Source organism: Heptranchias perlo, chromosome 25 (genome assembly GCF_035084215.1).
Source record: "Heptranchias perlo isolate sHepPer1 chromosome 25, sHepPer1.hap1, whole genome shotgun sequence".
Lineage (NCBI taxonomy): Eukaryota > Metazoa > Chordata > Chondrichthyes > Hexanchiformes > Hexanchidae > Heptranchias > Heptranchias perlo.
The window spans coordinates 37232340-37256790 of NC_090349.1; the positions used below are offsets into that span (position 1 = coordinate 37232340).

A 24451-nucleotide genomic window follows, 5' to 3' on the forward strand; every position below is an offset into this window, starting at 1 on the left:
TGAAGCTTTTGTCTTTGGCCTTCGTGACAAACTCTGTACGTTTGCCAACGAGTCCATCCCCCACCCTGGCCACTGTCTTGGGGTGAACCAGACTGTTTGCAACCTCAGCATCATTTTTGACCTTGAGCTGAGCTCCTGGTACAATATTGTCTCCATCACTAACTCTCTAATGTCACCCCCCTCTGCCCTTATCTCAGCTCATCTTCCACTGAAAGCGACAGTGCCTTTGTCACCTTCAGACTTGAGTATTCCAATTCTGTCCTGGTTGGCTTCCCATTCCATTCTGTCTGTAAATTTCAGCTCATCCATAACTTTGTGCAGGTTATCCCATCCTATATGCACCTAGTCCACCCACCCATCACCCCTCTCTTTATTGACCTACTTGGGCTCCCGGTCCCCCAGTGCCTCAAATTTAAAATTCTCATACAAAATGCTCAGGACACAAGAAGAAGTTAGCAGAGTTAGCACAACTAGCCTTACACTGCATTAGACCAAGTCCTGGCCCTGCTGCCTCCAGAAAGATTATTTTATAGATATGTGCTCCCAGCTTGTGGGATCCTTGCATCCGTGAGCAAAAGAGTTTTCCCATTGTCTTTCTCCATTTTTCTCTTTGATTAAAATTGTTAATCAATGACTTGGCACCAGCGACTTCACAGACCCACTTGCAGACCACCAAGGGTCCATGGACCCTAATTTGAAAACCACTGGTCTAGACTTTGAGTATTGGCAGGCCATTCAATCGTTGGAATATTGCAGCTGAGTCCATCCCTTTCCAGAGGGAGTAATTGGATAGCAATCAGAAACGGGGACCCTGCCTGTTTTTCTTTTCACCTCCCTAGCCCAGGGTTGCTGAGGAATAATGTATTGCCCCTACCACCAGTCCAGCTAACGTTTCCCCACTGAACCTTCAGGTTGACTGGTGCACCACTATTTTGATGCAGTATACCACTGCAGATCTGAAAATGAGGATATCACCATTTTCAGCGCACCCTTCTTCGAAAAATAGAACAAAACCACAAGTTAGTAAACTCCCATGAATGCTGCCCACCACAAGTATGGTCAGATGACATTCAATTGCATTGTAATAAAAAGTGTCACAGACGTGATTTTGTTTTCAGATTTGCTCTCCTCCCCTCCATGAAGTGCAAAGTTTTGTGAGGTTCTATTCCATGGAAGCAGCAGCCTTCTGGTGCCTTGCCCAAATGGTTATTCTTCGTATTTGAGTCTAGAAAATCAATGCACACGCTCATCAACAGAACTAATCCTGGTAGTAGTGTTGTATGCTCGCTATAAATAACCAACTTGCATCAGTATTAATGGTTATATGCACGTCATAAACTGCAGCAAACATCGAGTCTCTTTGAGTAAAATATTAATTTTACTTCCCTTTGATAGATTAAATCCATGATTTTCTGCTTCAGGTTCAGACTGAGGTTCCTGGGTCTCCAATTTTCATCATGCAAATGACCCAGCATGCACGACACCTGGAGGTACAAATCCTGGCAGATCAGTATGGAAATGCCATCTCGCTGTTTGGGCGTGATTGTTCCATTCAACGCAGGCACCAGAAGATCATCGAGGAAGCACCCGCTACCATAGCAACTCAGTCAGTGCTTGAGTACATGGAACAGGTGGGTATCATTTTGGGGGAGGGAGTTGGGGGATTTTGTGCCCCAGCTGCAGTTACTTTACAATAGGAAAAGTTTTTTAATGACATCTATCAGGAACATTGTCATTGGGTAAACAGTCTTGCAACACAGCTCATCTGGTCAGTGAACTAATGAGAGCAGGATAACACCCTCAATATCATGGTGCCACTGAGTATTCTGATAAAGCCATCAACTTAAATATTAAAAATTAAGCTGTGAAACCAATGCAGGAAACCACATTTGAAAACTTTCCTCGCACCTAATGTGGCAGCATTTTATTTTTCGCCCCTCTTGTCCAGAAGGCACTGCCTTATATTGGGTACAGTTCAAGAGATGCCAGCCACCCTCTAGTACGTTTCCTAAGTGGTTGTTCTTCATATGTGAACCTATATGGTGAATGTTAGCAGCCTATTTAACCTGATCCTGTCCTCGCGCTTAGATGTTTTCTAGCTGGATCATTTCATAGTAACCAAAAGTGCCTGATTTTTTTTCACTCTTTCCCCCTGCCTAACCAAGGGATGCTTGGCCCAATTGCAGTGCCACAACTGCTGCCCTGGCTCAGTGTAATCAAAGATTGAATCTGGGACCTTCCTGGTCAGCATGACCCGACATTTCACTAAATGATGTATTTACCCACGGACAGTGCCTTGATTTCTTAATAATATGTGAAGTTCAGCGATTCATTCAATGGTTGACCCTATTTCTAAGAGAGGGCCATAATTCTCCTGGAACATAACTTTTCAAAGGTTGGGTGAACCAGAACTCAAATTTTTGATGATTTACAGAGGCCATAAAAGCAGGCCAGCTAATTTTGCATGTAATCTCGCTATTTTGCAGTGTGCAGTGCGAATTGCCAAAATGGTTGCTTATGTCAGTGCAGGAACAGTAGAATATCTCTACAGCCCAGATGACAGCTTCTACTTCCTGGAACTCAATCCTCGCCTGCAGGTGGAGCATCCATGCACTGAGATGGTAGCAGATGTCAACTTGCCCGCAGCCCAGCTACAGGTAAAATCTGGCGCAAGTTATACTGTGGCCTTCGACTCTGTGCTATTGATCGACCATCTCCAGTGGTCTCTTTGCTTGTGCTTGTCCTGTATGAGCTTGTGTTAATTCAATTTTAAATTTTGCTACAAAACCTAAAATTGTTTCAAGGGCATGATTTTTACTCGGAGCCGGGTACCCCACGCGTCCGCAGATATTTGCGTGGGGAACCTGGAAGGGAATTGAGTGCATCACAATCTGCGATCGCAACTCAATTGAAGGTGAGTGTTTCAGCTTCTGGGCTTCCCATGCGCCAGGCATCCAGGTTGACAGGCTGGCTGCCTATCGGCAGTGAAAGGGGCCGGGAGGGAGAAAGAGAGATCATCGACACTGCAAAAAATCGGAGGTGGGGGAATGTGGACAGCATGGGGGGGTCCAGCCAGCATCGGAGATCGGGGGTGTGGGGGGTTTAGCCAGCATTGGAGATCGGTGGGGGGGGTTAGGGTAGGGGGTTATGGGGACGGTCGGCCGATCGCGGGGGTCCTGTTGGCCCGGTGAGCTTGTTAGGCCTGGATGAAGCGCTCTTGCTCCTCCGGGCCCACAAGCAGTGCAATAAAGACACTTACCTCGTGGATCCAGCCCTTCCCACTTGCTTTCACCTGATGTGAATCGCAAGCAATGGGAAACCTGAACAAGTAAGGTTCAATTCATTTAAGTTTTCCAATCCACAAGATACTAAGTACCTCAAGTATTTCAATGAGATACATTGCCCCTTTGAGTATCGGTCTGTTGGCTTTAAGTGGGGACGGGACTTCCTGGTTTCTGCTGTGCACATGCATACAAACCTGTCTGGGTTAAACCGAGAAGTGGGCGCGTTGGAACTGGGATGCGTTGCTGCTCCAAATATCTACTATTTTGAGTGCCCACCTGCCCCAACCCACCCATTCGTGGGGGTTAAAATTACTCCCCAAGTGTCTGCCTAAAATGTCTGAAAACCACAGCTTTACAAATTGCTAATATAAGGTCACAAATTTTATTTCGTATTGTATTATATATTTATATATATGTGTAAAAACGGAGAGGATATCTGCGCTGGGCAATACAGCACTTTCGTTGTACACACTTAGTTTTGTACTTGGTGTCGGGCAAATACTTCCAGGTCAGGTATAGGATAGGCAAAATGAGAAAGCAAAGCACATTGTGCTCTACTTTCACCAAAGTGCCTTCATCCCAACTCTGAAGAGCATTCCCTACTGTACCAGCGTGATATTTTTATTTTCTGTTTCCCATTTTCCTACATCCCTGTGGTGTCTCTAACTGAAATTTGCTGCTATTTGCTGAATTGTGGACAATTTTTAGTTGTGGACTTGGTCTGATAAGGAAATGGGTTGAGACTGCCCCAAATTCATTTCACTTGCAACAGGCAGAGAGAGAAGAGTCTGTCATCAAGTTAGTTTGGACCGGATTTGAACACGCGTCTTAGATATGAAAAGGTGGTGAAGTCCCACTATTTTATCCTTTCCTAAAACTTACTGCTTCTTAAATATTCATGTTTGAAAAGATAATTCTGTATTAGTCTGGGATTAGGTGCAGTTTTAGTTTGTTGATTCTTTGGTTGTCTTTGCAGATTGCCATGGGGATTCCCTTGCACCGGATTAAGGATATCAGAGTTCTGTACGGAGAGTTTCCTTGGGCTGACTCGCCAATCAACTTTGAAGAACCGATAAATGTTCCAAGGCCCAGAGGTCATGTTATTGCTGCCAGGATCATGAATGAAAACCCTGACGAGGTACAACAACTCAGATCCAGCCTTAATAATTCTTATCCATAAGTGTAATTAGCTTGGTTTTTCTAAAGTTATGGTTTGTCCTTTTCCTGAGCCCTTTGTAGCTCTATGTTCCATCATCTCTCTTTAAAAAAAATCTTAGACTTGAGGGTAGGAGAAGAAAAGAATCAGAGAGAAAATGAGAGCTAAGTAATGGCACAATATAAATACATACGAGGAAGGCCATTTGGCCCGTCTTAACTCATCCAACCAGAATTTCTAGCAAAACTTGCATTTCTCCCAATTCCCCCTCCCATTCACAATGTGTCATCTGACTGTATCTTAAATGAATCTAAGGTTTTCGCCTCTACTACCATACCTGGAAGAGCATTCCGAGCATTGATCACTGTACATGCAGAAATTCTTCCTGACGTCAATTCCAAATTGTCCTTCTACCAGTTTTAGCTTGTGCCCACTTGTTCTCTTGGCTTGGCTTAACTTGTAGTGCTCCAGGTTTACCTTCTTTCTACTGTTTAGTAGCTTGTATACTTTTATAAGGCCCCTCTTAGTGCCCTCCTTTTCAGTCTTTTGTCCTACCTCAATCCTTTAGCACCAGGGCTAAGCTCCGTGGATCTTCTCTGCATTGCCTTCTCAGCTTGAATGTTTTCTTTGTGTCTTAATGGCCAAAACTGAGCATGGTACTTAAGGTGAGGTCTAACCGGGGTTCTGTTTGCTTTGTTTATTGTTCCACAGTGATTTGACATATTAAGTTTCAAATCTACTTCCTCTATAGCTATTTCTACACCTTTATATGGTATAGTTATGATGCCCATTTTTCCTTCCAATGTGCAGTGCTTGTCTGTATTAAATTTCATCTGCCACTTTTTAATCTATTTGCAGATTTTATCTGACTCCATTTTTAGGTTCTGAGCTGCTTTCTCTGATTTAACAGCCTCCCTAGTTAAATATAATTTGCAAAGTTGACCAGTTTACATTGGGTTTCTGAATCCTATGGGTTAGGAATAGTAGGAGTCTATCTCCTACTATTTGTAACCCATCAATCTCTGGGGCAGTCCTCTTCGTATTTCTCGTATTTCCTCTTGACATTATTTCCCCCCATTTTGGCATCATTTCCTTAGCAAGTATCCACTGCTTCCTTTCCATCATTCTATTCCCTATCCACATACAGTTTTTATGTTAGGGTTGCCAACTCTGGTTGGACATTTTCCTGGACATTTCATCACATGACCTCCTGCCTCCAATCGCCTTGCCCAGTCAAACAGCCTTTTTTCCCATCTCCCATATTTTTTATAACTAATAAACAAAAGTGTTCAAAGAACATGAAAAGGCATAGAATTTTTTTAATGCCTCTGTGATTTTTCTCTTGGGTTCTTCGCAGCCGAGTCCAGAAGATTAATTTTTAATTCCTGGAGAGTCCAGGACAATCCTGGAGGGTTAGCAACCCTATTTTATGTTGGCCAGAGATTGATGTAAGACCAATTAAGTCTGTATTAATCTGGATTAGATTTGTTCTTCGTTTTAAATATGGGAGTTTGTATTAGCTTCTTTACAATCTAGGTGGATCGCCCCAGAATTCAGTATCTCCATCATGATGATTGTCAAAAGTTGACATTTGGTACTTTGGAATAGATACCATCTATCTCAGGTGATTTGTTTGTTTTGGGCCATCAATGCATGTCTAGAACCACGGTCTTGTTGATAAATCTGCATGGATTATTTCAATTGATGGAGGGCATATTACTGTATTCTAGTGAATACTTAGAATCATAGAAAGGTTACACCGCAGAAGAAGGCCATTCGGCCCATCGAGTCCGCACCGGCTCTATGCAAGAGCAATCCAGCTAGTCCCACTCCCCTGCCCTATCCCCGTAGCCCTGCAAATCTTTTCCTTCCAAGTACTTATCCAACTCCCTTTTGAAAGCCACGATTGAACCTGCCTCCACCACCCCACTTGGCAATGCATTCCAGATCCTAACCACTCGCTGTGTAAAAAGGTTTTCCCTCATGTCACCTTTGGTTCTTTTGCAAATCACCTTAAATCTATGTCCTCTGGTTCCTTACCCTTATGCCAATGGGAACAGTTTCTCTCTATTTAATCTGCCTAGACCCTTCATGATTTTGTATATCTCTATCAAATCTCCTCTCAACCTTCTCTGCTCTAAGGAGAACAGCCCCAGTTTCTCCAGTCTATCTACGTAACTAAAGTCCCTCATCCCTGGAATCATTCTAGTAAATCTCTTCTGCACCCTCTCTAAGGCCTTCACATCTTTCCTAAAGTACGGTGCCCAGAACTGGACACAATACTCCAGTTGTGGCCGAACCAGTGTTTTATAAAGGTTCATCATGACTTCCTTGCTTTTGTACTCAATTTATAAAGCCCAGGATCCCGTATGCTTTTTTAACCACTTTCTCAACCTGCCCTACCACCTTCCATGATTTATGTACATATACCCCCAAATCTCCTTGTTCCTGTACCCCTTTTAGAATTGTGTTCTTTAGTTTATATTGCCTCTCCTCATTTTTCCTACCAAAATATATCACTTCGCATTTTTCTGCGTTAAATTTCATCTGCCACGTGTCCGCCCATACCACCAGCCTGTCTATATCCTTCAAGCAAGTAACCATGGAACATATTAAATGAGTTGTGCTTATCCTCCATTTCATGCACAATTTCACCGTTAAGGTTGTCACCTCTTCTCTGAGTGTCATCTTGCTTTTCTAGTAGTGGAAGATATATCTGCTGTTGAATCTAGTGTCTGTAGCTATATTCATTTCCAATTCCCTCTTTTCCTTTTGATCACCCTTTTGATCTGCTTCTGAAATGTTTTGTCTTTTTCCCAGGGAACATCTCACCCTTCATTCTGTGACCCTTGAGCTAATTTTCTTCCTTCTTTCACCTTGGAATATCTTGATCATTTATGGCTATTGCACCAAGTCCCATTCACCCATTACCCCAGTGCTCGCTGACCTACATTGGCTCCCAGTTCGGCATTGCCTCGATTTTAAAATTCTCATCCGTGTTTTCAAATCCCTCCATGGCCTCGCCCCTTACCCATCTCTGTGACCTCCTCCGAGATCTCTGCGCTCCTCCAATTCTGGCCACTTGCGCGCCCGTGCCTTCAGCTGCCTAAGTCCTAAGCTCTGGAATTCCCTCCCTAAACACCTCCACCTCTCCACCTTTCTCTCCTCCTTTAAGACGCTCCTTAAAACCTGTCTCTTTGGCCAAGCTTTAGGTCACCTGTCCTAATATCTCCTTATGTGGCTTGTTGTCAAATTTTGTTTGATAACGCTCCTGTGGAGCTCCTTGGGACGTTTTACTATGTTAAAGGCGCTATATAAATGCTAGTTGTTGTTAAGCTTTTTTGAGTCTATGCTTTCTAAACTTGGAAACCTGAATTTGTCCTGCATGTTCCTCAGTATGTCTTTGCAGGTATTAAATTTTCTCTTAACTGAGGTTTTAACAATTTCTCCCAGTTAATCTGTTCTAGTCCCTTTCTCATGCCCTTATAGTTGGCCTTTTTAAAATGTTTATCTTGATATTGGTCCAGGGCATTGTTAAATCTAATGAACCATAATCAATTATGCTCACTATCAATCAGAAGTGCCTCGACTTTCATTTTCTGTTTGCTGCTGCAACAGATCTATTTATGCTGCACTGATGGCTAGAGTACTGACTATAATTTGATAGTGATGCAGAGCATGTTTACACTGCTTTCTCACATCTTTGAAGTTGGGGAAGGCAGGGGTCCATGAATGATACTCAAGTGAATGCGCAGTGTTGCTCACTGGCTTCCCACTACCGATGTGATTATTAAGATTGTCAAAATGGTCTGTTTTTATCAATCACTAAGTTTAAATGGTGATACACAAATTATTTTAGCCTTCTCTAAGCTTACCCTTTTTGATACCTGGCCTCAGCTGTTTTATACTATAGCCAATATCCATCCTTCTCAAAGTCAGACTGCCTCTGGTAGGTCATTAGCTGAAAACTCTTCTTCCAAGAGACATGACTGAGCCACATTAATAATAACTGAAGGAACGTGACTCAGAGCAACTGCATCAGCATCAATAGGGCAGTGAACTTGGATTAAACTTGAACTTGACAGACCTCCATCTGCAGCCAACGTGAATGATGCAGCTTGCTGTTTATGCTTTTGGCAATACGGTGGATTTGCGGCTGACTCTTAACTGAAAATCTGGGATTTGTCCAGCATTGACGGCTCTGATTATAGATAGGCCGATCCACAGAATATTTGGTTGAAATGTTTTATAAACAATTTGGCAGTACTAAATGGTCATGCCCACCAATGACTGCATCTGTGTGAATCTTGACTTAATGTTTTTTTTCCCTCTTTTCTCTCATCCAGGGATTTAAGCCTAGTTCAGGAACTGTCCAGGAGTTGAACTTCCGCAGTAACAAAAATGTCTGGGGGTACTTCAGCGTGGCAGCCGCAGGTGGCCTGCATGAGTTTGCCGATTCCCAGTTTGGCCACTGTTTCTCCTGGGGAGAGAACCGCGAGGAGGCTATCTCGTTAGTACCAATTACCTTGTCCAATGTCTTACTGTCGTTACCTAGTCACATTGAGACTATGCACGAGGATGGTACTAGATAGCTTCTAAAGAATTATATGTTTTCCGTAAGGACAGTGCATAAATTGGTGTAGAATACACAAGTTATTCCCACTAGTGAATGGAATAACTTCCAAAGTGCTGCAATTATTAGTGAAACACTCAGGACTGGGAGTAAATTGTGCATTCTAAACTAAAGTACATGTTATTCTTCTTATGCTGCAGTGGAACCTCCTTTATCCAGGCTCCAATTATCTACCTTCGCAATTACCTTATTAAACAGTCAACTAACATCAGCCTCCTCCAAGCTGACATAAATCAACCTTGGAGTGCAAGTAAAATTAAATTGAACTAGCTATTTGTGGTCATTTTCCATGTCTATGTTATTAATGTATCACGAGTATTAGACCAAAATTTAGGGATTCAATTCTTCACCTATTTACATTATCCATGGGCAAGTGGGTGCTCCATTACCACAAATAATGAAAGTTCTACCATATATCTTCCTCTACCTCTCTGTAGTTTTCGAATCAGTTGACCACACCACACTCCTCAAATGCCTCTCCCACATAGTGAAGCTCAGTGGGCGTGTTCTGTCTTATCTATCCGATCGTAGAGATAGTATTTCTAGAAAAGGCTACTCTTCCCACCCCTGCAAATCAGGAGTCCCCTGGTGACCAATCCTTGTTCTTATCAAGGTGATAAATGTCCGTTCAGTGAATGGAACCTACCTCCATTTTTGTTCCAGTATCAGCATTAAGCACTCTCTGATCACATTCATCAGGGCCAAAGGTGGAGTAAAGCTTCCTCTAACAATGTGCCTTGGGCTCTAACTCTGAAGTCCGCTGTTTGCTACACCGGTGTAATCTTTCCATTTCCCACGCCAGCTATCCCATAGACTCTCAGAATGAGACTACCAATTTAGTGTCGACCAACGGCGTTGCCCACAGAATGTCAGGACAAAGCGAATTTTCCTCAGAGCGTGCGTTAGTGATGCTGTAGGTATAAGTATGGGGGTCTGCAGCTTCAGGAGATTAGTGCTAGAAGTGTGCAACTGCAGGCATGATTGTCACACAGTAGTGATGCCCAAATAAGGAGTGCATGACAGAGCAAACTTAATATATTATTGATTTGCGCTGAACTAGACATAATTTTGTCTTAAAAAAACAGAAAATGCTGGAAATACGCAGCAGTTTGGCCAGTATCTGTAGAGAGAAAAGACCAATTAATGTTCTGGGTAATACACTCCAGAACAGAAAACTGAACAACAAATAAGCATTTTCTAGAATGAGGGGAAGCAACAGATATGCCAGTCATAGAGGGGAAGTAAAAGGGTTGAATGACTGCATCTTGTTTAAAAGAAAATGAGGAAATTGTTAGATGATAACAAAAAGATCAGTGAGGCAATGGGAAATGTCAAAAAAAACAAAGCAGCAAACTAATAGTGAAAATGGTGAGAAGCTTAGCCAACGAAAGAGTTGAGAAAATGAGCCATGGGGATTGGGAGGAAGGAAGAGAGAGCCTACAGGTTTAAAGTAAAAACTAGCCACCACCAAGAGCAGAGACCTCCCTCTCCCCACCCCTCCCCCACCAGAACTGAGCTGTAACGCATCTGAACATTATTGAAAGAGGAAGGGATGTAGGCATGGGAAATGGGACAGATGCAGTCCAGGGCCTTGTCTGCCATTTGTAGGGGGGGATACTTCAGCTGAGGAAAAACTTGGGCATTTCAGAAATTTAGGAAGTGGAGTCATCAGAGTCTGTGTGGTGGGTAGAATAACTGGGAGAAAGGCATGGAGTCTTTATACGAAATGGGGTGAGAAAAAAGCATACTTTATAGTTGTGGGAGTCAGTAGGGTTGTAATAGGTGTCGGTGGAAAAGCCTTTGCTTGAGGTAGAGAGTCCAGGAAGAGAAAGGAAGAGTCACATGGGGCACGTGAAGGTGAGGGATGGGTGTGAATTGGAAGCATAGTTAATAAAATTCTCAAGATCAGACCGGGAGCAGGAAGCTGTACTAACTAAGTCTTCAATGTAATGGAAGAGGAGGTGAGGTCTGAGGAGGATTGAAACAGAGTGTTCCACATATTCTTCAAAAAGTCAGACATAGTTGGGACCCATGCCGATTCCCATAGCAACACCTTTTATCTGGTGTTGGAAATAAGTAGAGTTAAGAGAAGTTCAAGGTGAGAACAAGTTCCGCCAGGTGGAAAGGGTGATGGTGGATAGGAACACATTGAGTCGGTGTTCAAGGAACAAGCTACCAACCTGGAGACCATCCTGGTGAGAGATGGATGTGTACAGTGACTGTATTTCCATGGTGAAAAGGAAACAATTGAGGTCAGAGAACCTGAAGTCATCGATGTGACAGAGGGCATCAGAAGAGTCATGGATATAGATGGGTAGAGATTGGACAAGGGGGCGAAGATCAGCGTTGAGATAAGAGGAAATTAATTTGGTGGGACAAGAGCACGCCAAAATAATATCTTTCGAGACAGTCTTATTTGTGTATCGTGGGGAGAAAGTAGAAACAGGCCATATGAGGTTGGGGAACTACAAGGTTAGAGGCACTGGGGGAAAGGCCTCAGGAAGAGATGAGGAACAGGACAGCTATGACGTAGATTAAGCCAATACTACTGAAGAGAGCTTGAGAGCATGCATCTTGCAAAGCATGATAGAGAGGATGGATTGCGTGATTGATAGTGTGCCAATCTACAGCAGGACTGAGTCCCTTTCTTGGAATCCCAGTTTGATCAATATCATGAAAATATAATGAGATCATGTCACTTGGACGAGGAAAATTGTGACCTAAAGCAATATATAACCTTAACAAATCATTGGTTTGTTTTGGGGATTCAGAGGGATTTTCAAAAATGTGCTATAAGGAAAGGAAATTAGTAGAATGCTGTGATCTTATCTCGATTTGACTATAATTTTTCTTTTAGAAATATGGTTCTAGCACTTAAGGAACTCTCAATCAGAGGAGACTTTAGAACAACTATCGAGTATTTGATCAAGCTGTTGGAAACAGACAGTTTCCAGGGTAACACCATCGATACTAGCTGGCTTGACCATCTCATCGCAGACAAAGTACAGGTAATGATATTGTATTGATTGTGGGTGTGAAAGAGCAAGTGAAATCTATGGAAGTTGAATAACACCTAGCTTTCATTGGGTCCATATGAATATTGTACTCTAATGCCAGTTCAGGCTAATTAGCAGTCAGGCTGTGACCAAACTTGCATACTCGTATGCTCCAAAATCACAGGTGGTCAGTGCTTTGAGCTGTGAGATAGATGGACCTGGCTAGTGTACCAGTGCATTGTATCATGGTTCATGCCCACAGTTCCCAGAATGGAGAGTTCCTGATCTTGGCTGGCCATCAAAGGGAGGGGCCTAGCAAAAGGTGAGAGATAGCCTGGCACAAAAGTGGGGAAATCTGAGTGCACATCAACCCAGCCTGCTCTACAGAACCAGATGTTTGGGAGCAAATTTCCTCCAGAATCTGATTCTGGATCTACCCAGATTGAGGGAGATGAAAGTGCCCTTCTGTCTGTGTGAAATAAAATTTCACTGGGCATGAGCCTCCAATACAAGCCTGTTTGCTGGTTTAGTGCCGTCTAATTCAGGGATCTTGTGAGGGAAATGGAAGTGTCACTGGTGCAGTAGGGAGTGCTCTTCTGAGGTTGGGAATAAAGTATATTTTTGAATAGAACAGAGGAAAATTCACTCTGTACCTAGCTTGTGATATGCCAGAAGTGGGAGCATTTTCTGTTGCCCAGTATCGATATCGCTTAAGTACAAAAATCAACTTATGGATGCAAAACAAGAGTTTTGTGTAATGAAAAATACTTTACCAAGGAGATAATTGATATTAATTAAATTATGTATTTTCTTCCGTGCCCTCTAGGCAGAGAGGCCAGATACAATGCTTGGAGTGGTGTGCGGTGCTTTACATGTGACAGATTCAACCTTTCAAACAAGCATGACTAACTTCCTGCATTCCCTTGAAAGGCAAGTTGTTTGGGGGTGGGGAGGGGGCTGGTGGGGCGGTGTGAGAGGTCTGCGTATGCAGGGGGAGGTGAGTGCGTGGGTGATCGGGAGATGCCTGAACAGTAATGTGGAAATATCTTGCAATTTAATTAGGGCCATTAACATCCTAGGGAAGAATTCCACAATTGGACATAATCTGTGAGCATTGGTGATAATTCTAAAGGATTGGGATGAACTGGAATAAAAACAAATCCAATAACCACAGCTGAAATTTGATATTTATTGTATTTTCAATTGACCATCTTTCCATTGACAGGCAATCTGTGTGTGTTCCTTTGTTCTTGCAGAAGGCTGTCTTGTGTCATTTGTACTGGTGACCCAAGCAACTTGTGGATTTTTCGCAACCGTATTGCATAATATGGCACAACATGCTGTGTATGTTGCGAGAAGCAGCTGGTTTAATTTTTAATGAAAGACAGAGAAGGAGCTTTTCAAAATAATAGATCAGGAATCGGAACATTATTTCCTTTTAAATTCTGGAAGCCTCTGCTAGAGGTGCTGCAGTAATTTTTGAGGAACTGGCTGAAACCAAAACAAATCAGGGTCCATATGTCATTTGAGACCAATAGCAAGTTCCTTTTTGAATAATAAACGCACCCAGAATGGCACAGCAATACTGCGTGATAGGGCAGCTGTCAGTGGTATCACATGCTGCGGTATTTTGCCATTCTGGGAGGAATGGTGAGGTGTGGATTCATGCCTAATCTCTCGCACCATTTTCTGGTGGTAAAAATAGTAAAATGATGCTGTGAGACTTACCGCCACAATCTCAACCCAAAAAATGCTCACCGGAATTTCATGATAAATTGCCAGTCCAGATAACTGACTACCTGGAACCCACCCCACCACACGGAAATAGGATGGGTGGGTAGGGCCTAAAGCGCCATATCATTGTCTGTAGCCGCTAAAGCAACCACAGCCGTGAATGTTTGACGCTGGTTCCTTCCAGGCAACCTTGAGGGACCTTTGCAGCAGCGCACCATTGAATAAAGAAAGTCACTGATATTCTATTTGGGCAGGCCTTGCAGTTTATTACCTTCATGGAACCTATGAAACACAGAGAGCTAGCAGTCCAATTCTATAAAGTGGCATGATTCCCACAGATGCAAGATACAAGGAGCAATTGATAAAACACAAGTAGCATTGAAAGCCCCATGCAAATATAATGAGGTCCATGGGACTACAAGACTTTTAATAGAGCAGACCATTTTGAAATTTTGTTTTAGATACCTGGATTAATCTCGTGGAGCCCTGCAGTATCCAGAATTATTGCAACTTGCTGCATCCTACTTAATATCACTATGCAGAAAGGGTTGCTACCTCCTGAAACTGAGGGAATTGTGATGTAGATGCAGAAGGTCTCGCCACCTCCACATAAGGAAGAAAAGGAGGTGGAGCAAGACAGCCATTAGCTTGCCAACAGTGAAAAGAAGCATTAACGAATAGCTATGTGCTTTCAGTAAATAAAAGTTGACAAACCGAGTAAAAATCCCCCCCTGTTTGTTCACTCTCATGAACGACAGTGACGTCTTTTGCCACTAGACTGGTGCAGGACACACGTTCTGGTCGGTGTTACGTGGGCTAATGGCAGAGTTACGTGGTCGGGTGGAAGTGCTGCCCTGCCACAAATTTGCTAACTGGAGGAAATCCAGCCCCTGATCTCGACACCATCACTTAGCATTTGGCCTCAGACTAGCATAGAGTGATACCGGGGAGTGAGTTGCCTGCGTATCTTCTCGATCAGAAATGGTGCATAGTGACCAGGGGAGGGATAACATTGTCTTTTTTTTGAAAGAAAGGGTTTGATCCCTGGTACATTCTAATTTAACTAGTATGAACATCGCTGGAGATGAAGAGGGAAATAAATCTGCCATGAGTCCTACTGCTGACCTTATCAGGGTGCTCCACCTACTTTGAGAGTGGATCAGTGCTACCAGTACCTGGATCTGTGCTTGTTGACAATCAGATTCTTTGAAAATCTTCCCCTTTGAAAAGCTGAGATTTCTGTAAACCTGAGAAACCTGCCTCCTTTGTCTTTCTCCATTAGAGTTTTTGGCCTTTCCGGGAAGGAGAAGTTCAGGCAATAGGAAACTATTATAAAGGGAATGTTACTTTAATTTGGGGCATAGATTTTCTTTAAGAATTGTATAACTGTTTTTTCCTTCCCTGGTCTACAGAGGTCAGGTTCTCCCAGCAAGCAGCCTGTTAAACACCATGAATGTGCAGTTCATTTATGCAGAAACTAAATATTCCTTACAGGTAGGGGAGTTATTGCATTGTTAATGAAGGCTTTTTCTGTCTGATTTACTTTCATTGTTCTCCCTTTACTGAACTTCTGTGTGTAGTTGTTTTTGAGTCCTTGTTTAAAGAATAATTAAGTTTGGATAAATTACTGAACCCGACCACACAAGAAAGCTGAATTAGTGATTGGTTAAGTGTGACATCTTCATGTCTCAAAATCTTCCCAAAAACTTTCACTTAATTCTGAATTATGGGCAGCTTTTTAGTGTGGACTGGTGTTCACTGGGAACTGAGTTACAACTGCTAAAAACAAACCTAATGCATGATCTTTGCCAGGCAGCAGAAAGGAGATTTCACCCTTCAGTCTGATGTTGTGTTTGAATGCAGCTCCCTGAAATGAACAGTTCATGAACTTTGTCAAAATAGCCCAGTCATTTCACCATTTTACCGTACCATGTCATTATCCATTTTTGGACTTAGCAAAAGGTGGACACCTTACCAAGCCTTCATGTTTACCATCTCTCTTGACATTAGTGTTGGTAGTCAGTCATTAAGTTGCAAGTTTAAAACAATTTTATTTGTTGCTGTATGAATTTTATTTTTCTTGTTTTCACATCCAATGTACAGGTGGCCCGTCAGTCACTGACCCTCTATGTTGTTATTATGAACAACTCTCACATTGAGATTGACGTTCACCGGCTAAGTGATGGAGGCCTCTTATTGTCCTATGATGGCCACAGTTACACTACATACATGAAAGAGGAGATAGACAAGTAAGAAATCCTCTGCAATTATGCGAGAATTGTCATTTTGTCTGAAGATTCTTGTTCCTTTTTACTTAAACATTTACTTATTTGCACTGGCAGGTATCGGATCACTATTGGTAACAAGACTTGCGAGTTTGAGAAGGAGAAGGACCCCACTGTGCTGAGGTCTCCCTCTGCTGGCAAACTTCTGCAGTACCTTGTTGAAGATGGAGGCCACGTCTTTGAAAGACACTGCTATGCGGAGATTGAGGTGTGTAGGTTTGGTTACAATTTATTCTCTCTTCTTGGCAATCTTTCCTCTCTCTCCCAATATCCGTATTGAAGTACTGTTGTACGGCGACCCTTCAGTGCCTCACCCAAGTGACCAGTTATTCATATGAGTGTCATCAGGCTATTCAATCACAGAGAGTATCACAGGCAGGTCCAGTCCCATCCTCACCTGATGTCCACATATGCACACTTCTAGCCACAAGTGCTGGACAGTGATGAACATAAACCCCTAGCTAATTTTACCCTTTTTTGATTCAAGTAATCCAACTGCCTCTACCAGTGTCCCTGGTTGAGGTCTGCAAATGCAAGGAATCTTACAACACCAGGTTATAGTCCAACTGATTTATTTGAAAATCACAAGCTTTCGGAGGCTTTCTCCTTCGTCAGGTGAGTGTGGGATTCGGATCCTGGTTGAGGTCAGCTAACTCAGCACAGATCAGATATTGAACATGGGATGATCTTGGTTTTTGTATCATTGAACCATCAAGAGAGTCATATGTTTGATGCTTTTAATACAGACTGAAGCCCTTCCCCACTCCCACTGGACATTGGCGAGAGGCCTTTGTGTGAGAGGGAGAAGTAGGGAACCTCTTCATTTTATTAAAAAAGGGGGGAAATTGTAAATTTTTCAGCATTTGATGACAATGTTATACAGTCTTGTAAAGTCTGGCTTGATTTGCCTCCACACAGGTGATGAAGATGGTGATGTCTTTGACTGTTGAGGAGTCAGGATGTGTGCATTATGTAAAGAGACCAGGTACCTGTCTGGAACAGGGCAGTACAATAGCTAAAATGGTATTAGATGATCCCAAGAAACTTCATCCAGTAAGTTCTCTTCCATCTGCTCCATATTTGCACGCATTGGTGCGCTGCCGGTGATTTGCACTATGTATTGTTTATTCCTTTAATTGATTGCTAAAGATTTACATGATAATATTGCATCTTTTTTAAAAAAAACACAAATTTAAAACTAGAGAAAGCAGTCTGCTGGGGTATGGCACAGCTTTATCAAATTGGCATTCCACTAGTTTTTGGAAAGTATTACCATAGTATTTACAGCACAGAAACAGGCCATTTGGCCCAACAGGACAATGCTGGTGTTTATGTTCCACACAAGCCTCCTCCCACCCTACTTCATCTCAATCAATCAACATATCAACTATTAACTATCACTCTATTAACTGCACTGGAAAGTGTAGTTAAATTACCTAACTATATTGTCTTCTAAACAGGAAGAAAGGTCAGGGGTGGGGTAGGGAGGTAAGAGTCCTTTCTATTCAAAATATTTTTACAGTGTTGAGTTTAAAAGAAAAGTTATATGTTTATTTGACTTTTAAAATGACAGCTGCATTTTGTCCACCCTTTTCCCTTTCCCTTTCCCTTTCCCTTTTTCTCTCTTTTCTTGTGTGTTTCCTTTCCGCACTGCCTTGTCTTTCCCTGTCTTTCTTTACTTCTGCTGTGGTGGCATCATTAATGGGAAGGACCCACCTATGTTCCAGTGCTGCTGCACAACAAGAGGAGTACAGATCTGGGAGTTGATGGAGCCACTTGAATCCAGGACAAACACACCAACAGCAAATTATATGGAGCTCCCATATCGTGAACTGTAAAATTGGTTTGAAAAATATTAGCAAGTGCATCATTGCTGTTCTGGTTCTCACTCTCTAGGCCCACCTGCACATGGGAGTCTTTGTGCCACAGCAGGCGCTAGCTATTGGTGGTGAGAAACTGCATCAGGTCTTTCACAGTGTGCTGGAGAACCTGGTCAATGTCATGATTGGCTACTGCTTGCCTGAACCCTACTTCAGCAGTAAGGTAAGTGGTAGAGTTAGAACAATGCAACCTCTTCCTCTTCTTTTTGTGATCAGGCTTAATATTCACAAACTTATTAACTAATTGGAAGAATTGGGCCATTCCTTTCCTGTTATGTTTTGGAGGTAGATAGAAACGTTAAACAAAACCTGAAAATGTAGAATTGCCTTAATCCTTAGGTTGTGGTGAACTGTGCCAAACTGGTACTTAGCTAGCCTGTTTGGATTTATCTTTTCCCTTTTGTGCCTCTCCAAAAAAAGTATGTGCCTCATTTTATTTTGTGCTGCATTTTTTTTTATAATCATGTACGGTATGGGCACTCAAAGTGCACAGTAATCTGTATCAATGAATCCCAGGTTCCAATTAGGGAGAAAAAAATCAAACATTGAGTTACTTACCGACTCTTGAGCGTCACCCATTGCTGTCTCAAGAGCAGTATAAGGGGAATCTTGGTTAGCTGATATCTTGGTGAAGGCAGTTAAAGGGGCCTTGCCATGCTGGTAGAATTGGCTCTCATTGATATAATACTAAAAGCATAAAAGCCATGCTGTTTTTTTAATGGGGGTCAGGTGCAGTTATTCTCGGAGATCCATAAAGTTCCTTTGGGAGGAGAAAAATACCAGAATTTTCAGAGATGGCTGAAACACTTATGATGGAGGGCAGTATACAGTGGTGTTCCCCAGGGGTCGGTATTAGGACACTGCTCTTTTTGATATATATCAATGACCTGGACTTGGGTATAGAGGGTATAATTTCAAAGTTTGCAGATGACACGAAACTCGGAAATGTGGTAAACAATGTGGAGGATAGTAACAGACTTCAAGGGGACAGAGACAGATTGGTGAAATGGGCAGACACATGGCAGATGAAATTTAAAGCAGAGAAGTGTGAAATGATACATTTTGGTAGGAAGAATGAGGAGAGGCAATATAAACTAAATGATATAATTTTAAAGGGAGTGCAGGAACAGAGAGAGCTGGGGGTGTACGTACACAAATCTTTGAAGGTGGCAGGACAAGTTGAGAAGGATGTTAAAAAAGCATATGGGATCCTGGACTTTATTAATAGAGGCATAGGGCTCAATTTTAGGGGGCAATTGCGGGTGCGTTGGGGGCTCCGAAAATCGCGGAAATGCCGTTCGGGTTCACAAGCCGGCCTCAACCCGCCGACTTCTGAGTTTCCCAGGGACCCACCTGTGTGCGTGCAGGCAACCCGAAAACGGAAGTCCCGCCGGCAATTAAAGCTGGTGGGATGACAGTTAAAGAGCCAAATATACCTCATTGAGGTACTTAAGGCACTTTACCTGTGACCGAGTAAGTGATTAGAACAATTTTTAACTTATTCTGGGCGGCTTGCCCATCGCTTCTGATTCATGCCTGGTGAAACCAGGCGTGAAGGGCCAAATCAGGGAACAAGAAATTAAATAAAAAACCATGGAAGGAAGTGAAAACAGAAAATGAACCTACCTTTGCACCCTGCTCCGATGTCTCCCTCTTCAATGTCCCACTCTTCACCCCCCCCCCCCCAATGTCCCGCTCTTCAACCCCCCCCCCGATGTCCCGCTCTTCAACCCCCCCCCCGATGTCCCGCTCTTCACCCCCCCCCCCGATGTCCCGCTCTTCACCCCCCCCCGATGTCCCGCTCTTCACCCCCCCCCAATGTCCCGCTCTTCACCCCCCCCCGATGTCCCGCTCTTCACCCCCCCCCGATGTCCCGCTCTTCACCCCCGTCGATGTCCCGCTCTTCACCCCCCCCGATGTCCCGCTCTTCACCCCCCCCCGATGTCCCGCTCTTCACCCCCCCCCGATGTCCCGCTCTTCACCCCCCCCGATGTCCTGCTCTTCACCCCCCCCCCGATGTCCCGCTCTTCACCCCCCCCCGATGTCCCGCTCTTCACCCCCCCCCGATGTCCTGCTCTTCACCCCCCCCCGATGTCCCGCTCTTCACCCCCCCCCGATGTCCCGCTCTTCACCCCCCCCCGATGTCCCGCTCTTCACCCCCCCGATGTCCCGCTCTTCACCCCCCGATGTCCCGCTCTTCACCCCCCCCCCCCGATGTCCCGCTCTTCACCCCCCCCCCTCGATATCCCACTCTTCACCCCCCCCTGATGTCCCACTCTTCACCCCCCCCCCCCCCCCGATGTCCCACTCTTCACCCCCCCCGATGTCGCACTCTTCACCTCCTGGATGTCTTCCCGATGCCCCACTCTTCACCCCCCCCCCACCCAATCTTCCACTCTCTCTCTCTCCCCCCCCCCCCCCCCCCCCCCCCGCATTGCAACTCCTGACGGCAGCCAGCCTGTCAGTCAGTATTGTGTTCAATTTTGGGCACCAAACTTTAGGAAGGATGTCAAGACCTTAGAGAGGATGCGGAAGGGATTTACTAGAATGGTATCAGGGATGAGAGAGTGGAGAAGTTGGGGTTGTTCTCCTTAGAGCAAAGAAGGTTAAGGAGCATTTTGATAGAGGTGTTCAAAATCATGAATGGTTTTGATAGAGTAATTTAGGAGAAACTGTTTCCAGTGGCAGAAGGTCAGTATCCAGAGGACACAGATTTAAGGTGATCGGCAAAAGAGCCAGAGGCGACATGAGGAAACATTTTTTTACGCAGCGAGTTGTAATAACCTGAAATGCACTGTCTGAAAGGGTGGTGGAAGCAGATTCAATAGTAACTTTCAAAAGGGAATTGGATAAATACTTGAAGGGAAAAAAATTATCGGGCTATGGGGAAAGAGCAGGGGAAATGGGACTAATTGGACAGCTGTTTCAAAGAACCGGCACAGGCATGATGGGCCGAATGGCCCCCTCCTGTGCTGTAGCTACTATGAGTGGCAAACCTTCAGTCTTGGATTTTTAGTAGTGGTGTTCAAGCTTCTGTCTCGGTGGCTGATTAGTGGTTGGGTTATGTCTGTAGTTTCCTCTGTTTGTGTCACTTTTGCTGCACCCTGATCTCCAGAATCCCCAATGATCTGTACTTGGCCCCCTCCTCTACATTCTGCCCTCCGAGATAGAGGGCAGAATGTAGAGCGGATGACAATCCTGCACAGGAGTCTTCGTCAGAGGCCCAGCAGAAATTGTAACTGCTGGGCTGCATTTTAATGCCCGCTGGAAACGAGGAACAGGCAGCATGGAAGCCGCCCGCTAACAGCAAGAGAAGGCTCCCAGCAGCAAGATAGGTGGGTGGGAACAAGTGGGATTTGCGGCTGAGAGGGGAACCTGGGACGTCAGATGTCGGACTTTCCTCGTGGGGCCCGGAGCAACACTCCTCCTCCTGGCCCCACTAAGGAAAGTTTTTTTGAACTTGCGTTGGAGGGCCTCACTGGCTTCCCGACAGCTTTACCTGGTGGGATGGCCATGGCAGGTGCTGTCTTGGGATCAACTTCCATGTGTATGCAGATCATAGAATCATAGAAGTTACAACATGGAAACAGGCCCTTAGGCCCAACATATCCATGTCGCCCAGTTTATACCACTAAGCTAGTCCCAATTTCCTGCACTTGACCCATATCCCTCTATACCCATCTTACCCATGTAACTGTCCAAATGCTTTTTAAAAGACAAAATTGTACCCGCCTCTACTACTGCCTCTGGCAGCTCGTTCCAGACACTCACCACCCTTTGAGTGAAAAAATTGCCCCTCTGGACCCTTTTGTATCTCTCCCCTCTCACCTTAAATCTATGCCCCCTCATTATAGACTCCCCTACCTTTGGGAAAAGATTTTGACTATCTACCTTATCTATGCCCCTCATTATTTTATAGACTTCTATAAGATCACCCCTTAACCTCCTACTCTCCAGGGAAAAAAGTCCCAGTCTGTCTAACCTCTCCCTATAAGTCAAACCATCAAGTCCCGGTAGCATCCTAGTAAATCTTTTCTGCACTCTTTCTAGTTTAATAATATCCTTTCTATAATAGGGTGACCAGAACTGTACACAGTATTCCAAGTGTGGCCTCACCAATGCCCTGTACAACTTCAACAAGACATCCCAACTCCTGCATTCAATGTTCTGACCAATGAAACCAAGCATGCCGAATGCCTTCTTCACCACCCTATCCACCTGTGATTCCACTTTCAAGGAGCTATGAACCTGTACTCCTAGATCTCTTTGTTCTATAACTCTCCCCAACGCCCTACCATTAACGGAGTAGGTCCTGGCCCGATTCGATCTACCAAAATGCATCACCTCACATTTATCTAAATTAAACTCCATCTGCCATTCATCGGCCCACTGGCCCAATTTATCAAGATCCTGTTGCAATCCTAGATAACCTTCTTCACTGTCCACAATGCCACCAATCTTGGTGTCATCTGCAAACTTACTAACCATGCCTCCTAAATTCTCATCCAAATCATTAATATAAATAACAAATAACAGCGGACCCAGCACCGATCCCTGAGGCACACCGCTGGACACAGGCATCCAGTTTGAAAAACAACCCTCTACAACCACCCTCTGCCTTCTGTCGTCAAGCCAATTTTGTATCCAATTGGCTACCTCACCTTGGATCCCATGAGATTTAACCTTATGTAACAACCTACTATGCGGTACCTTGTCAAAGGCATCCAACTCTAGCTCTCCGCCGTCTGTCTGACATTAAGTCATGCGTAATTCACAACATCCTTCTTTGGGGAGACTGAAACCATTTCTTTTAGTCTCATCATCATCCCCACTCCTTTGCCATGGACTCCCTTCCCCTCCATGCCCACTTACTCAGGCTGAACCAGATAATCCTTTTTGACCAAGAAGTGAGCTTCAAACATTTTGTCCATCACCAAGACCTCTTTCTCCCACCTCCACAACATTGCCTACCTTCACTCGTACTTCATGCCCATTTGCAGTTAAAACCTTCATTCACTCTTTTGTTACCTGCAGACTCAACTATTCCAATGCTTCCTTTACTGGCTTCCCATCCTTCACCCTCTGTAAATACCAACTTATTCAAAACTCAGCCCCCTGTCGACACCACCCTGTTCAACAGCAAGTCATACTCGCCGATCATTCCCATCTTTGCAGATCTACTCTGTCCTCCAACCTCCATTAAATTTTAAAATCCTCAACCTTATTTTCAAATCCCTCTGTGCCCTTGCCCCACCCTATCTCAGCAATCCCCTCCAGCCATATATGCTCTCCCACACTCTTTAGTCCTTTAACTCTGGTCTTTTTTCTCACCCCAACATTGATAACAGAGCCTTCAGCCACCTTGGCTGCACTCCTGGAACTCCCTCCCTAAACCCCATTACCGCTGTACTTCTATCTCCACCTTTTAAAACATTGTGAAAACCCATCTTTTGACCAGACTTTCAGTCACTCCTCCTAGCTCTCATTCCACGGCTCAGCATCCATTACTCTATTTCCATTTTGTGCAGCGGCTTGGGATGTTTCTTTATATTAAAGGCAGTTGTTGACTATTTGCAAATAAGCGGAGTGATGCTCATCCTTCATCCAATCTACCTTGTACTAAGGTTGTGCCAATATAGTTTAAATGTCTTGTTGTATGTACTCTGCTGGCTTATACCGACTTCAAGGAATGCATGTGCTAAACTTGGCTCTTTCAACTCCCCCTTGCTGGCCATAGGTTAAAAATTGGATCACAAAGCTGATGAAGACTCTCAGAGATCCTTCACTGCCCCTCCTTGAGTTGCAAGACATTATGACCAGCGTCTCAGGCAGAATCCCTGCGAGTGTGGAGAAGGCCATTCGGAAAGTGATGGCCCAGTATGCTAGTAACATCACTTCTGTGCTCTGTCAGTTCCCCAGCCAACAGGTAAGCCAGGTTCAGGGTGCTGAGCGCTTATGAAAAAACTGAGAGGTAGCATAGTGGTTATGTTACTGGACTAGTAATCCCGAGGCCTGGACTAAAATCTGGAGTTATGAGTTCAAATCCCGCCACGGCAGCTGGAGAATTTAAATTCAATTAATTAATTAAATTCAATTAATTAAATAAAAATCTGGAATTAAAATATTAGTATCAGTAATGGTGGCTACGAAACTACCGGATTGTCGTAAAAACCCATCTGGTTCACTAATGTCCTTTAGGGAAGGAAACCCGCCGTCCTTACCCGGTCTGGCCTATATGTGACTCCAGACCCACAGCAATGTGGTTGATTCTTAATTGCCCTCTGAAATGGCCTAGCAAGCCACTCAGTTGTAAAATCTTGCTACGAAAAGTCATAATAAGAATAAAACCGGACGGACCACCCGGCATCGGACCACTAGGCACCGGACACGTCAACGGCAAACCAAGCCCAGTCGACCCTGCAAGGTCCTCCTCACTAACATCTGGGGACTTGTGCCAAAATTGGGAGAGCTGTCCCACAGACT

General features: G+C 44.1%; 1 protein-coding gene across 4 annotated transcripts in view; it reads left to right on the forward strand.

Annotated features, from left to right (window-relative positions):
* The window catches only part of acacb (acetyl-CoA carboxylase beta), a 127256-nt gene that overhangs the window by 30621 nt on the left and 72184 nt on the right, over window positions 1-24451 (forward strand). For all 4 annotated transcript variants that reach the window (XM_068006050.1, XM_068006054.1, XM_068006053.1 and 1 more), the window contains 12 exons: window positions 1422-1631; window positions 2487-2657; window positions 4261-4422; window positions 8787-8950; window positions 11931-12081; window positions 12896-12999; window positions 15216-15297; window positions 15907-16052; window positions 16146-16296; window positions 17007-17141; window positions 17985-18131; window positions 23706-23894. In XM_068006050.1, coding sequence (XP_067862151.1) covers window positions 1422-1631; window positions 2487-2657; window positions 4261-4422; window positions 8787-8950; window positions 11931-12081; window positions 12896-12999; window positions 15216-15297; window positions 15907-16052; window positions 16146-16296; window positions 17007-17141; window positions 17985-18131; window positions 23706-23894 — 1812 coding nt within the window. The remainder of the gene's footprint in view (window positions 1-1421; window positions 1632-2486; window positions 2658-4260; window positions 4423-8786; window positions 8951-11930; window positions 12082-12895; window positions 13000-15215; window positions 15298-15906; window positions 16053-16145; window positions 16297-17006; window positions 17142-17984; window positions 18132-23705; window positions 23895-24451) is intronic.